We start from the raw sequence: 13,497 nt of genomic DNA, 5'->3' as shown, positions 1-13,497 counted from the left end.
CAAAGGACTTAATCCAGTATTACAAATTAATAACAAAAATTAACTATAATTCCTATATCATTGTAAAATCATGTTTGATATGCAAGAGAATCTCCTCGAGATGGTCTAGTGGATAACACATGAAGTGTTATCATCATGAGATCTAAGGTTCAAATATCAACAAAATCGAGGTAAATACCTCCGTTATGTTCTAATCACTATTCCAAAAACTAATAACCATCCGTAATTTACCTCCTCCGTGTTGATCCTGAGACGAATTGACAGGAGCATTAGGAACGAACGTATTCACCTTTTACCACCATATGAAACCATGTTTGATATGCAAGAGTATTTGGCTGCATCAGCCAAGATCCAGCCATTGTTTTGCTAAAAAAAAACAAAATGTTAAAGCTCAAAAGCACAGGCATGATAAAGGCCAAAAGGTGTTTATACATCAAATGGATGATTCTAACTCGATTATCACATTCTCATAGATAAAAATGAACAAATGGAGTTCAAAATCTCCACTCAAAATTATGATCGTGGGGATAAGACAACCAACCCATAGAATTACCTGAACATTTATCATTTAAGAATGCTCCTTGCAACAAGTACAACATACGCAATTACAATATACAAAGGGGAGATGCAAAACCAAAAGGTTAGGTTGGTCAGACTCATGCCGTGTCACCAAACGTACATCTTCGAATGGAAATTGCAAAGTCCCCAGCTTTGCGCGGGTGAAAGAGGATGGTACAAGCTACTAAACACAAAATAACACTTACGGCTACAAACAAAGATAATCGAGACCTTGTGATTTTGTTTGAGAATACATCAACAAAAGAGTTTTGGTAACAAGTATGCCTGTGGATGACATCCTTGGTCACAAGTGGCATCTCAACATCATGCTCCATGGATGGCAGCAGTGGGTCTGGGAATGAACTGTCTCTAATTGGCTCATCGTCCTGCAATAAGTTTAGAGAAACTTCTTTGATTAGCAAGAGCGCACATAAAGCTGAGTATCCATCCACTAAAGTAAACAAGTCATAAAGATCTGTATAGTTGAACAGATGAGATGTTCTTTTACTCGCTATTGTTAAAAGAGCAGGGGAAGCAGAACCAAGTCAACAAGGCAAGATGATGATTCAGCTCACCCCCTTCTTGAGCCAAAGATCTTGCTATTTCCAATGGAGGTGGAGTTACATTCCTGATCTCCTGTTGTACTGTCAAAGAAATACAACTAACTTTTGCAACCTCCCTAATTTCCTCCCCATCTCACCTCTCAAGTACGCCAGACAATACTATTAATATCCATGAATTTGAATGATTAATCAATATTCTTAAATGCAACACCAATATTGAGATCTAATTTACATTTAGAATATTAAGGCAAAACAGAATGCAATTATTCCTCTGCACGAATACAAGGGCATCTAAAATGGAAATTGAACCAATGAAGTGATATCATATTAACAACTAGGAAGATAAGCATATATAACTATAAGTAGTTCTATTGCCAATATAAAAAAGAATTATTTTCTGAAATATTAACATTTTAACTTCACTGTTAATAAGGCCCCAAAAGCAGTTACTCTAGTTAGGCCAAACATAAATGCTACCTTAAGCAAACTTAATATAACGAATTAATCTCTGAGTGAAGGACAACTAATCCATGGCTATCAACATGATCAATATCACTGTAAGAGAGAAACCAATTATAATTTGTTTGTCATCTGTGACACCATTTGTTATCAAAACATTGTAAAAATTATAATCGCCCTAGGGCGTAGCTGAGTTGGTATCCAAGTGGTAGACTTGCATCAATGGGTAGAAAATAGCCCTCCGACTTAGGGGACCGCTCAGTACCTAATTTACCTCCCTTCATCTCACCATAGAGCTGGCGACGAGGGGTGCTTGGCGTGAGCGTTATCACATTTTTGTTGCATTAATTGTAAGAATTATAATTAACTCAGCTTGAAGAAACAATCGAAATTACCTGATTTGCATAGAACTTGTCACCCATATTACTCTTTTCATATTGTAGCATGAGGGATCTGGAAACTGAGTTTCTTGATTCTACTTCTGATCTAAAATGATACAGCTTTTCCTGGAAAAGAATTTCTTTTGCATGGTTAAGGTACTCGTGAAATTGCTTCAGGTCAGCATTAGAAGTCCAGCTATCTGGGTTGTCAACTCCTTTAATACGAATATGATCGTCAAGGTGGCACACTATTAATCGGAGGATGCTTAAAAACTTGTTAGGGAGTAGAAATTTCAACAACGAAGTTACTCTCTGGACATTTGTCAAACTCCGCAAGTGTTCTATCTCTTCTGGATGAGGTGCCTTCAGTAACCATGCAATGTCCAAGAGCAACGTAGACATAGCATATTGACCGGACATAAGAATTTTACATGATCTTGAGGAATCAGCATGGAACACTAAGCTGCTGTCATCATGGGTTCCAGCAAAAAGCTCTTCAATCCTTTCTAGCTCAGAGCATACATCTTTGGTACCAACAAGAACAGGGATAAAGTTGGATATTCCAGACACATTTTCAACCTACAAAGAGATGAAACCTTATAGTTGCAAAAATCAATGGTTTGCCAAATGAACTGATTTATAGATATTAGTAGTCAGAACAAAAAATGAAATATTTCTTCCTTTCCTTTTTTTCTTGTGTGTTACACATGAGCACCAAGCTATCCAAGGCTCCAAGCAACAAATCACTCGCATAGAGGGTATTTATCCAAGGTGTAGCAGACGAGATGAGAGATCAAGTTACAGGAGGGATGCAGAACAACGAGTTCTTATTGTTGTGTGACCTTGCAACCGATGATGGAGCAAACAGGGGGTGAATCAAGGGATTTCAAGTGGATGTAGAAGAAACCCATGCATACCTCTATCTCAAAGAGGCAACACACCTGGCAGCTATCAGAAAGGTTGTAAGATAGCAATGGTTATGCCTTCATTGTTTTCTATTTTGAGTTTAAAGCATTTTATTTGATTTTTCTTAAACTTTCAAGTAACTTAAGCAAAATGGATTAAATTATGTTTTGACTTTATTACAACTACAACACAACTTGAAAGCAATGTTTGGAAAACCAAACTGGATTGGTTATATCAACTGAGTTAAATTGAACCAAAAGCAAAAACAGTCCAGTCCAATTAATAGATAAAAATATGATTGAACCAGATTCTGGCCCAGTTCAATTGCATAAATAGCGAACCACAGGACAAATGGTTCGCTTTCATGTCCAATTTTCATAACATTGCTTGAAAGCAATAACTAAAACATTGCATCCTACTATGACCATACTAGTACGTGGGCCAAATAACAACATAGTCCATACTCAACAACCATTTCTTGAAACTAACCACATAATTCATTCGGATAACTACTACTGCCACATTTAACTGACTATTTAACACCTGACAAGCGCCTAAACAATCATTGGTGTCATCAATAGCCTTTGTTCCAGCAAAGCAGAGACTTGATTGAGTGCCACATAGAAGAACAGTCTCAAAACACTATACTAGATGTTTGGTCATAAGCATAGGGTGATTTGATTGACTGCCACCTAGGCGAGAACCTCATAATCGCTGGGCTAGATACTTATTATATGGTCACAGAAACATTGTAGGACAAAGTTTTAATACAGAGATGTATGAAAATAATTTTCCATAATTTCACGAGGAAAAGAATGGAAAGGAACATGAGACCAGATGTGAGAGGTCACATTTATTGGAATACATTTAGCAAGTATTTTTCAGGAAAATGGAAATAATTTTGTTAATTTATTTGAAGAGTAATGAACATTAAATTTATCAGTTTTTGAAATTCATTAAAGCAAGCTGACCTCAACAAAAGCAGGGCCAAGCACTTCTGGATCAGTGTGTTTCACTTTTATCCTGAACAGCTCATGTTCAGAGCTGGTGGTGATTTGCTCCACTTCATGTTTTAAATATTTCCCACAAAAGGATAACAGAAACCTGCCACATAAAATATTTTTTATTACAACAGCTAGATTCTTGTGTAAGGAACTATCTGTTAAAACATTTAAATTGCTAGTACAATGAACATACTTTAGAAACATCACAATGCAGTGAGTGCATAAGCAGTAATCCTCCCAATTGGGAAAAACTCACAAGTGAAAAGTAGCACTCTCTTCTTTTTCCATATGCAGTTTGTAAATTAGGGGCAATCCAAATGAAAACTCAATTTTTCACATACATGCAGCGCACAATTGATGTCAAATGTATTCAAACTGAACTTGAAATTATTTGAGATGCATATGGGAGACATGCACTTTCCAACAAAGCATATAATAAGTCTAGCAGAAATGATGCTGAGAATGAAAAACAATCACTGAGAAAATTCACCATGCGGTAAAGTTATTATAGACATAACTATCTACTACTGCATAGCCAAAATTGTTAGGCAAGTAGACTACCGAAGTTTAGGCTGCCCAAGATTACTGCCACATGCAATGAACTCCAGTGACTTCCCAGCTTCAAAATAAGACGGATAAACATAATGAAGCCTCGGTGACTGCACCTCCATCTTGATATTTGTCAGTGTCGTACCGTCTGAACAATATGCATCAATTTTAAGAAATTTTGTGGATGTGGTTGCTATTCATAAAATGACTTAAACGAGCATGGATATAAGACGAGGTGGTGTTAACTAAAAGAAATTTGTGAAATGTGCTCAACTGTGCGCAAACAAATATTTACATTGTGATGCCTCAAAATGATCCTTATATATTTGAAAAATTAACTGATTCCAAATCCAGGTTTACAAATTTGATTCACCAATAACTAGAATTGCATCACTAACGAATTATAACCATTACAAATCAGACATAGAATAAAACTGAAGAAGAATACAAGTATATGACACCACTCATTCTTTCACCATTTTTGTTCTAAGGAATAAAAGAGGTATAGGTTGAGCAGTTCCCTGATAGTTGGAACAACAGGTTACCAATCAAAATAAACACTCTGTAGATCAATAGAACATGTTGTTGAATCTTGCAAATCAAAGAAAATATAAAACTAGATGTGAATTAGATAAGATATGATACCACTAATTTTTAAGCTCCCATTAAAACTATAGTCAGAATAATACATTATTGCTGGTTCTGAGGCAATTAGGAGGAACTTACCATACATCACCCTATCTCAACAGATCTCAAAGTTTAATGCACTAACATGAAGACTTCTAGGAAATTTTTCCTCTAGTTTTGATGATTTCAGTTGCACTTTTTAGAAATGCCATTGTACAAACTCTTTCTAATGTTTCTTGGCTTCTAAGTGTTGTGTTTTTATCATGCATTTGCAACCTCCCCATCTCCATTTAAAGTTGCTGCTCATATTGTTATACAAGGTTGTGGCAGTTATGGCAATGACAAGGGTATTAAATGTGGATAAATTTCTTAACCACTATGTGTTCGTTCTGGTTGCACCAAACACCCATTACAGCATTGTTGGATAAGTTTAGGTGAATCTCTACTACTTGAGCTGTGATCAGTCCATTGTCCTGTGGCTGCTCTGCTCCAACATCCTTGTAAGATTACAATTAGTTCTTCCGGAACAGTTTGATGTCATGGTTTACAATGACTCTAGTTCTTCCAGATTTGTTGTTCCTAACTCTTCTGTAACGCTTCCATGTTACACTCCAAAGCCTCCATGGTTGCTTGGTTCTAGCACATCTTCCCATATGAAATGTAACTGCAATTTATTTTTCACCTTTCATCTTTCAATCCATCACTCGTGGTAGCTGATGGTTCACATGGCAACAATATTCTTTGCATACTTTATCATTACTCTAAAAAGATTATATCCCACAATTGTCTGTGAACATATTCTTCATTAACACTTCTAAGATCCGTCAACTAGCGTGCAACTTTTTTCCACTCACTGTGCATTTCAGGAACTATGAATGAAGGCAATATTGATCGTGGTCATGTCTCATGTAGTATAATACCTCGAGGATCCATTCACTCTACCAACCACCAAGCCCAAGTGGCATTGTCATCTTCATCATCCATCAATGTTGAAAATAAAGGTGTCTCTTAGTCTTCTGTGCTCAGATTAATGTGAGACATGTAAGTTGACAAATGTTATCATGTCTTTTCCTTTTTGTATGCATAAAGGTAGCTCTTTCCTTTTGGATCTAATCATAGAGTCTATCTTATCTCAAATAATAATGGTTATTGTTATTGTATTACCTTATTGATGATCGTTTGCATCTGAACCTGTTTTGAGATCTTACATGGGAATATCCCATACAAGTATGGAATCTCAGTCTACAATGGCTCATTTTGTGAATGCTTTTCCATGTGGTAAATGGGAGCGTAGATTACTGATTCACAGTTTCACATATTCAACATTGGTAGGGGACAGATGAAAATTCCAAGGATCAAGAGTATAAAATAATAGTTGGGACCTCCTAATATGTTATGCTTTGAGAGAGACAATAACTCAATCTAATTACCAATTGAATTAGCTGATTCCAGCTCATAATAGTTTAAAAGAGAAATGATAGTTAGCAAAGCTAGATGAAGGAAAATTAATGAGAATGAATAGGGATTAAGGAATCCTACCTTGTAGAACCTGAATGATTGTGTTGCTGAGATAAATAAGAAAGGTTCCTCTTCCTAGTAGCAAACTTCCAGGTTGATTAATCAAGTCTCTTAAAGAATGAGCCACATCTTGAGTTATCTGATAGGAGAAAATGAACCTAATTTTGTCGGTAACCAACTGAATGTATCACAACAGGGAAACATAGTCTCACACAAAGAAAACTGAGCAAGAAATTGAATCAAATGAAAGACAATAAAGAACTGACTATTATCGAGAACTGAGTAAGTGAGGAATTTAAGATGAATGGTTTTGTAATTTGTATCAAGTAGAGGATGAACAAATTTGCAGAAGTTACTAAAAGATTAAAACAAATTTTACAATAATTAGTATTGATGGACAAAACTTCAGTTAGTTAGCAGTCCAAGAGAAAAATTCTTTAATTTTGACTTAAATGTCCTATAATCTCATCCATAAATTTTCACATACGGAAGTACAAATTAGTTGGAAATATGTGTGATCATAAATGGTATGACAGTTTTACTTGATATGAGTACTGAGCCATATAGCAAACAAATCTCAAAGGTCATAATAAACCAACATTTTGTAGCAGTATCCAGTAACAAATATTCCAAAGTAACCAATGATTTGCAGTATCATTTTTCTTATTCATCAAAACATATAGTGCAAAAAATAAATACAGCATGTGAAGCTGTTCCAGATACAAAACACCAAAATGCAGTATGTGAAGCAGTTCAAACTAAATGGAATACCCACCATGATAGAATGAGTATTATATTTCCAAGTTGGATAAGTTTCATCTATTCAATGCATCTGTTCTTCTCACCCTAGCTAAATGACGATTCATTGATTTAGTTTTTGTTTGTTGATGGCAGTATATCAACTCACTCAGATCCAATTCATATAAACATGCAGAGTAACCACACAATTACTGACAAGGATATCGTATCACCAACAACCAACTAATTGTTTGCAGTAGTTAGAAAAACAGTCAGGTAAAAACTGAAATGTACCAACAAGAAGTTTTTGTGCAACTATTTCTCAATTTGCATATCATCTGAATAGGGTTCAGAATAACTAGACTTTCAATATGAAAAACGTAAAGCCAACAGCAAAGAAAAGCTTCACAGTTAACAAAACAATAGTTTCCCGGACAACGTAGTCGTTGATAGCAGGATATGCAAAAAAGTGGTTTGGTTCCCAAATATGGAAACAGAATATTATTTTTAAAAAGGCATTAAAAGCATCTAAAATGAAGAGAAAGCATTTGCAATAAACTTAATCTACTAAGAAATACAGATTGTCCATCGTACTTTCTCCCACATGAACTCTGGCATTGCGATGAATACAGTCAATATAGTGCATCCAGGTCGAATATAACCTTCCAGCTCGACAGGCATATTTGCCAACCATTGAAATATCTGCAAAAGAGACTTAGTCATTTTACCATTTATAGAAAACTGAACTTTTTAAAATTAAATATTGCATAAACTGGAAAATTTACTTGATGGCGCAACCGTCTAGGAAATTCAGCAGGGTTCCAATCATAGAGCTTGAATGATATTCGACCTGTAGGGCACTACAATCAAGTAATGCATCACAATCCAAATGCTTATAAAAATCATTTCTCTTACTAGTAAAAAATAGCACCATCAACTCTTTGTTAATAAAAATGAGATCAAACTTCGGCAGAAAAAGAGAACAGATAAGAAGATGACAATTAAAGAGCTCACCCTAGATGAATAAGCACTCTTCTTGTCACAAAATGTACTTGAAGGGGAAGATTTTGAAAGTGAATTCCTTTCATCCTTATGAGCTTCAACAGAAGTTAAAAGCTCATCATTGTTAAGTCTAGGAAGTGAAGCAATGGGAGAACCCTGCCCATCTTCAGAATCTACTGTCTCCCCATCCTGAGTTTTACTGCTCAAAACTGTCTCAGCTGTGTTGCACCCTAATACATGTGGTGTCTCTGGAAAAATCATCAAATCAGAATGAACCAATCAAATAAATGGCTCATTTATGCTATGCTAAAGTAAGAAGAAACATGGCAAATAGGAACACAATAACACAGAAAATAATAAAACTACAGTCCTATATCTCTGGTCATCATGCCTAAGAAAGAAAATGTAAAGCTCGCAAGTGTAAGTTACATAAATCGGTTTGCACAGCTGTAATGCATTGAAAAAATTCAAGAAAAAAAGGTTGTCCGAATTTTAAGTTGATCCTTGAACAATACTAAACTATATCAGGAGAGAAAGACTTGTGGATCAATTATTTGGCTGGACGAATGCTAGAGCATAGAGAGGGAAAGAACCAAGTTTTGCACAAGTAAAAACCATAAACTAACAAAAGGACATTAACTTGAATGATAGTAGAGATTAAAGACTATAAGCAATTGAGGCCAGACAGATTATTATGAGTATAGCATCATAAGGGTACAGTAGGGTTCTGCAATAAGAGAAAGTATGAAACTGATTTGGCAGAAGAATAAATAACTACACTTGTAGGAGAGTAGAGATCATGGTTGCTAAAATCAATTGAAACCAATACGGATTACCTGAGTTGGATTAGTATCAGTAAAGGCTAATTCAATTTTTCTTAAGAAACCAATCATTCACATATATCAATGCAGAAGTTTACAAAAGTACAAAATCAAGGAATTAGGTAGAATGAGTTGAACTTCACTATAAAATATATTAAATTGACTGAGAGCTCATCCAATCATTAATGAAGAGGATGGAATAGTTTGAAATTTTGTCAAACTAAATTGACTTGGAGAAAGGGAAAGAGTATGGTTAATTTCCTCGGGTAATCCCTACTACAAATATCTCTGATTATAGGACCTCTTATGGGCTTAGTTAGCAAATTCACTCATGGAACTAGACTAGGAGCTACGCGCACAAAAACTTAATTGATTCTTGGGATTGAGAAACCTATAGATTTAAGGAACAATAGTAATCTAACTATAAAACCAACACAATTTTTTTATAATATATATATATATATATATATATATATATATATATATATATATATATATATATATATATCAAAAAGAATTGTTGAAGTTAGGATGATTCACGCCCATTGGTGTCTTATGCACAAGTATGATGTCAAATGATTTCACATGAACATTTGTGATGCTTATTGGTACCACATGGACAAGTACAATGGTCATTATATAAATATAAATTGGACCACTTCATAAAAGCTCAAGCTTTTGGATAAGTGGCTAGTCAATCAATTTAACAAGGATGATTGCGATAAACAAGATGGAAGGGAACACAAGGTTCCTATGACAACATGACACTAGATAGCAGTATAAAGAGTATTTCCATAGTAAAATCTTATTCATCAAAGAAACAAATTGAAGGATTTCCTTACTGTAATGTGCCAAAAATCACACTTTGATCAAAAACTAACATGCTTGACAAACATGTCTAAATTGATTAGGATTTAGGGTCAACAAGATGAATTTGGAATTGTGAGGTACTTCAAAGCATGAAAATTAAACCTTGGTGCATGGATCAATTAACACATACAATTTTGTTGAGTGACAGTTCTTCTGCAGCTCAAATCAATCAATGCACAAATTAATCTTAAAATCAACAAAGTGGTAATGAGCAGAATAGTTGCATTGTGTTAGCAGAACCCAGTATGTAAATATCACATAACTGTAAAAGCTAATCTTTGGGGCTGGAAATTCTTTGAAAATGCATGCATCCGGTAGTTCTTTCAATTGAAATGGCTGAAAAACTAGAGTAAATGTCCTATAATCCTTGAGTTTAGCACAATGCCAGAGCTTTTTTTTTATCTCAGAAACTAACCTTTTATTAGTTCACCATCACATGTAACACCTAGTAGTGGGTCTCCTTGAGCTTCTGTTTCTTTTTCTACTAGATTGTTTGGATCATTGTTCTTTCTCCGCCTTCTGTTGTTGTGTCTTTCTAATTTTCTTCTACAACTACGTTTGCCTTCATCAAAGTTGGCCAAAACATGAAACCTGGAAAGTAAAAAAGGTTTTAAAAAAAGGACAAAATTTCAGACTAAGAACATGTTCTCATAGTAAATATCCAAGGGCAAGGTGTAAATATCCAAGGATATAGATAATTTAGAAAAATATCAGATAAGCTAAAAAACATCAATCTAACGCCAGGAGCTGCTTAATTTATAGGTAAACTCTGAAAATGTGCCTAGCAACTAGCATAAAATCTTTGAACAAAAAATTACAAGATGAATTGCCGCAAAGTCCATATATTTTACACATACCATGATATAGAATGGCATACAATTGTCATGTTTGAAGAAGATAAGAAAGCTAACCCTAGAGATTTTTTACCACAAATTTTAAAATTAATGTCTTAGAAGGATCTCAAACTCCTGAAAATAATTTGGTTGCAATAAGGTTCCAAAACATTTCTGAACTTTGAAATTAGCTTAAGGTTTTGATGATCTGGATTTATCAGATAAATACACATAAATCCATCTTGAGTTGATTGTGGAAGAAAATGGGAAAGAAAAAAAAGTATGATCGGGCAGAACCAAAATCAGCAGCACCAACAACGAAACAAGCCTTGTGTCTAGAATATTTGTAGTTGATCGCATGGATCCTATTTTGTCATTGAGCTCTAAGGTCATATAACTAGAAATACCTAGATGATCTAAAACATAATAGATTTTTTATAATAGTTTAGAATACAGTCCAAAGCCAGTGAACACAAACGAAATATATCCTCCCACCCACTGATTGGTACAAGGATTAGGAGAAAAGCTTTTTTCCAGGCATGATCTTCATCTGTGATCAGCAGAACTGCAAAGCAGGGAGGTTTCCTCTAGATTTTCTTCTAGAAATGAGACTTCTTCTCTAGCTTTTTTGCAGGCTCAAGTCTTCTTCTGCTCTGTCTTTTACCAATGAGGCATTCTATTGAGGTCTCAAGTAGGGTTTTCTCCAACCAAGAATCAACATCCTCCACCTCCTCCACCTCCTCCTCCTCAATGCTGCACACACAACATGTTGCCACACTAGAACAGCCATTCTAGTAGGGGAAAAATATCCCAACTCAAAACAATAACTCAAACTTTGCTTGAGATTTTGTTAAATGGATTTTCTTTGTTTTGATGGAAACAACAACAATGATTATAAGGTAATACAGCATAAGAAAACACCATAATTTATTTCTCTCAAGCTATATTTTAGAGCTAGGTACTTCATTCTAAGCCTTTCAAGATGTTAGATTAATGAATGCGAACTGAAATGACCTTATTTGACAACACTCAATCATAACAAACAGTACAATTAGAGATTACATCATATATCACCTGCTGCTACAGAATAGACAAGTTACCTTGGGAAGCCCTTTAACGAACCTAAATAAATGCTCATTGGGTACTAAAGTTTCCTTGGATGCATAGCCTGCTTTGTCGTTTCTAGAGGGTACTAAAGTTAATGTTTTTAGTTTTCAGAGTAATTACTTGGAAGAATAGTAATGCATGAGGTTCTAACACTAAAGATAGGGTGTGCCTAGGGAATGAACTCCGAGATTGCTCCTCTGAAACGTTAGTGAATATAGTTTTGATTCTCAAATTTGCCATCTTGTAGTCCCGCAGTTAGAGTAACGCCCAGTAAACAGTAGTGGTTTGATATTAGAAAATGTATATATGTCAGATTAGACTACACGAATGTATGTGGTAGTAATATGAAAGGATGCCTCAACTATAGAACAAATATACTGAATAGATAAGCCGATGGGGATAAAAATGATCATGAATAGGCCGAAAGAAAGATCTGTGCTTCTCACAACATCACGAAGGGAGTTCACATATGTATGCTTGAAAAAATTATAGATTAAAAGAAAAACAGGCGATGTTATAACAACTCACTTGCCACACTGCTGGCAATAGCGCTTTTGCTCCCCGTTGAGCTCCACCGATGATGCATTGGCGCATTCGAGACAAACCCTGTGCCTCTTATGGTAGCCCTTCAGTTCTCTGATGTCGACCTCGCACCCAGGCACCTGACATCTCACAACGCTGGTAGAGGCACCGCCTGACCTTGCTCGCTTCCTCGCGCCAACCTCCACCTTCTCTGCCTCTATCACCTTCTCGTCCACCTCGGGACACGAGCACGGAACCACCCCGGCCAAATAATTCGGGCAAACGAGTCTGGGATCTCTCTTCCTGACCCGGCCCACCGAATCCACGGTCGGCGGCGAGGGCAGCGGCACCGAATGGGGGGAAGACAGGGGATAAGGAGTCGAGTCCACCTCCTGTGGCGTCCCAGCCTCTTCGGGGGTACCCCACGGGAGAATCAGCGAATCGTCGCCTGCGAAGGAGAAGTCGAGCAAGTTACCCCAGTCCCAGATCGCCGTCTCCGCCTCCGTGGGTGCGATGCCATCGTACGCCGGAGCTGGAGGGGCCTCCATCGCGAATAGAAGGAGAAACGACGACGAGACGAGGGAGCGCTCCGCCGCCGCGGCGAGGTTATAGATCAGATTCGACGGCGATGATTCAAGTCAGCCAAATCAGGTTTGGACAACACGAAAATCAAATATTCCAGAGAAAAAAAAACAATTTTCTATATTTCCAAAAATATTGGAAATCAATTTTTTTATTTATTTCAATTTTATAGAAAATCAAATATTCTTTCAATAATGTTCAAATAAGATTATATACTCAAGTTATTAATAAATATATATAAAAAACAAGACATACTCAAATGCATTGACAATACTCCATGTATTAATCATTGTAGTTTCAAAAGACGATTATACTCTCTCAATTCTTTTAAGGATAGAGTTTCAAATTTAACAAATTAAATAATTTTTTAGGAAATTTATTGAATTTATGAATTATTTTTAATTTATTTCGATCATCGATTAAACGGTAATTAAATAATTTAATATATATGATTATCT

General features: G+C 35.8%; 1 protein-coding gene across 1 annotated transcript; it reads right to left on the bottom strand.

Annotated features, from left to right (window-relative positions):
• Nucleotides 1-544: 544 nt before the first annotated feature.
• Nucleotides 545-13,105, bottom strand: LOC122041584 (squamosa promoter-binding-like protein 9). The gene is made up of 10 exons (XM_042601319.1): nt 12,464-13,105; nt 10,411-10,586; nt 8,317-8,552; nt 8,088-8,162; nt 7,897-8,004; nt 6,586-6,703; nt 4,432-4,567; nt 3,838-3,970; nt 1,976-2,539; nt 545-944 (listed from the first exon to the last, which is right to left on the bottom strand). Exons 1-10 carry the CDS (start codon nt 13,003-13,005, stop codon nt 657-659), a joined length of 2,376 nt encoding a protein of 791 aa, XP_042457253.1. The 5' UTR covers nt 13,006-13,105; the 3' UTR covers nt 545-656.
• Between the last annotated feature and the right edge of the window lie 392 nt (nt 13,106-13,497).

This window comes from Zingiber officinale, chromosome 2A, assembly GCF_018446385.1.
Source record: "Zingiber officinale cultivar Zhangliang chromosome 2A, Zo_v1.1, whole genome shotgun sequence".
NCBI lineage: Eukaryota > Viridiplantae > Streptophyta > Magnoliopsida > Zingiberales > Zingiberaceae > Zingiber > Zingiber officinale.
Note: the sequence above shows the minus strand (reverse complement) of the source record. Positions and strands in the feature narration are given on the sequence as shown.

Bases quoted from the DNA above. Each gene is read 5' to 3' on its own strand.
- LOC122041584 (XM_042601319.1), bottom strand. From the start codon at position 13,005: ATGGAGGCCCCTCCAGCTCCGGCGTACGATGGCATCGCACCCACGGAG. The intron at 8,163-8,316 runs GTGAGCTCTTTA...ACTTGATTGTAG, and splicing joins AGAGTGCTTATTCATCTAGG to TGCCCTACAGGTCGAATATC. The intron at 2,540-3,837 runs GTCAGCTTGCTT...ATCTCTTTGTAG, and splicing joins TTGGCCCTGCTTTTGTTGAG to GTTGAAAATGTGTCTGGAAT.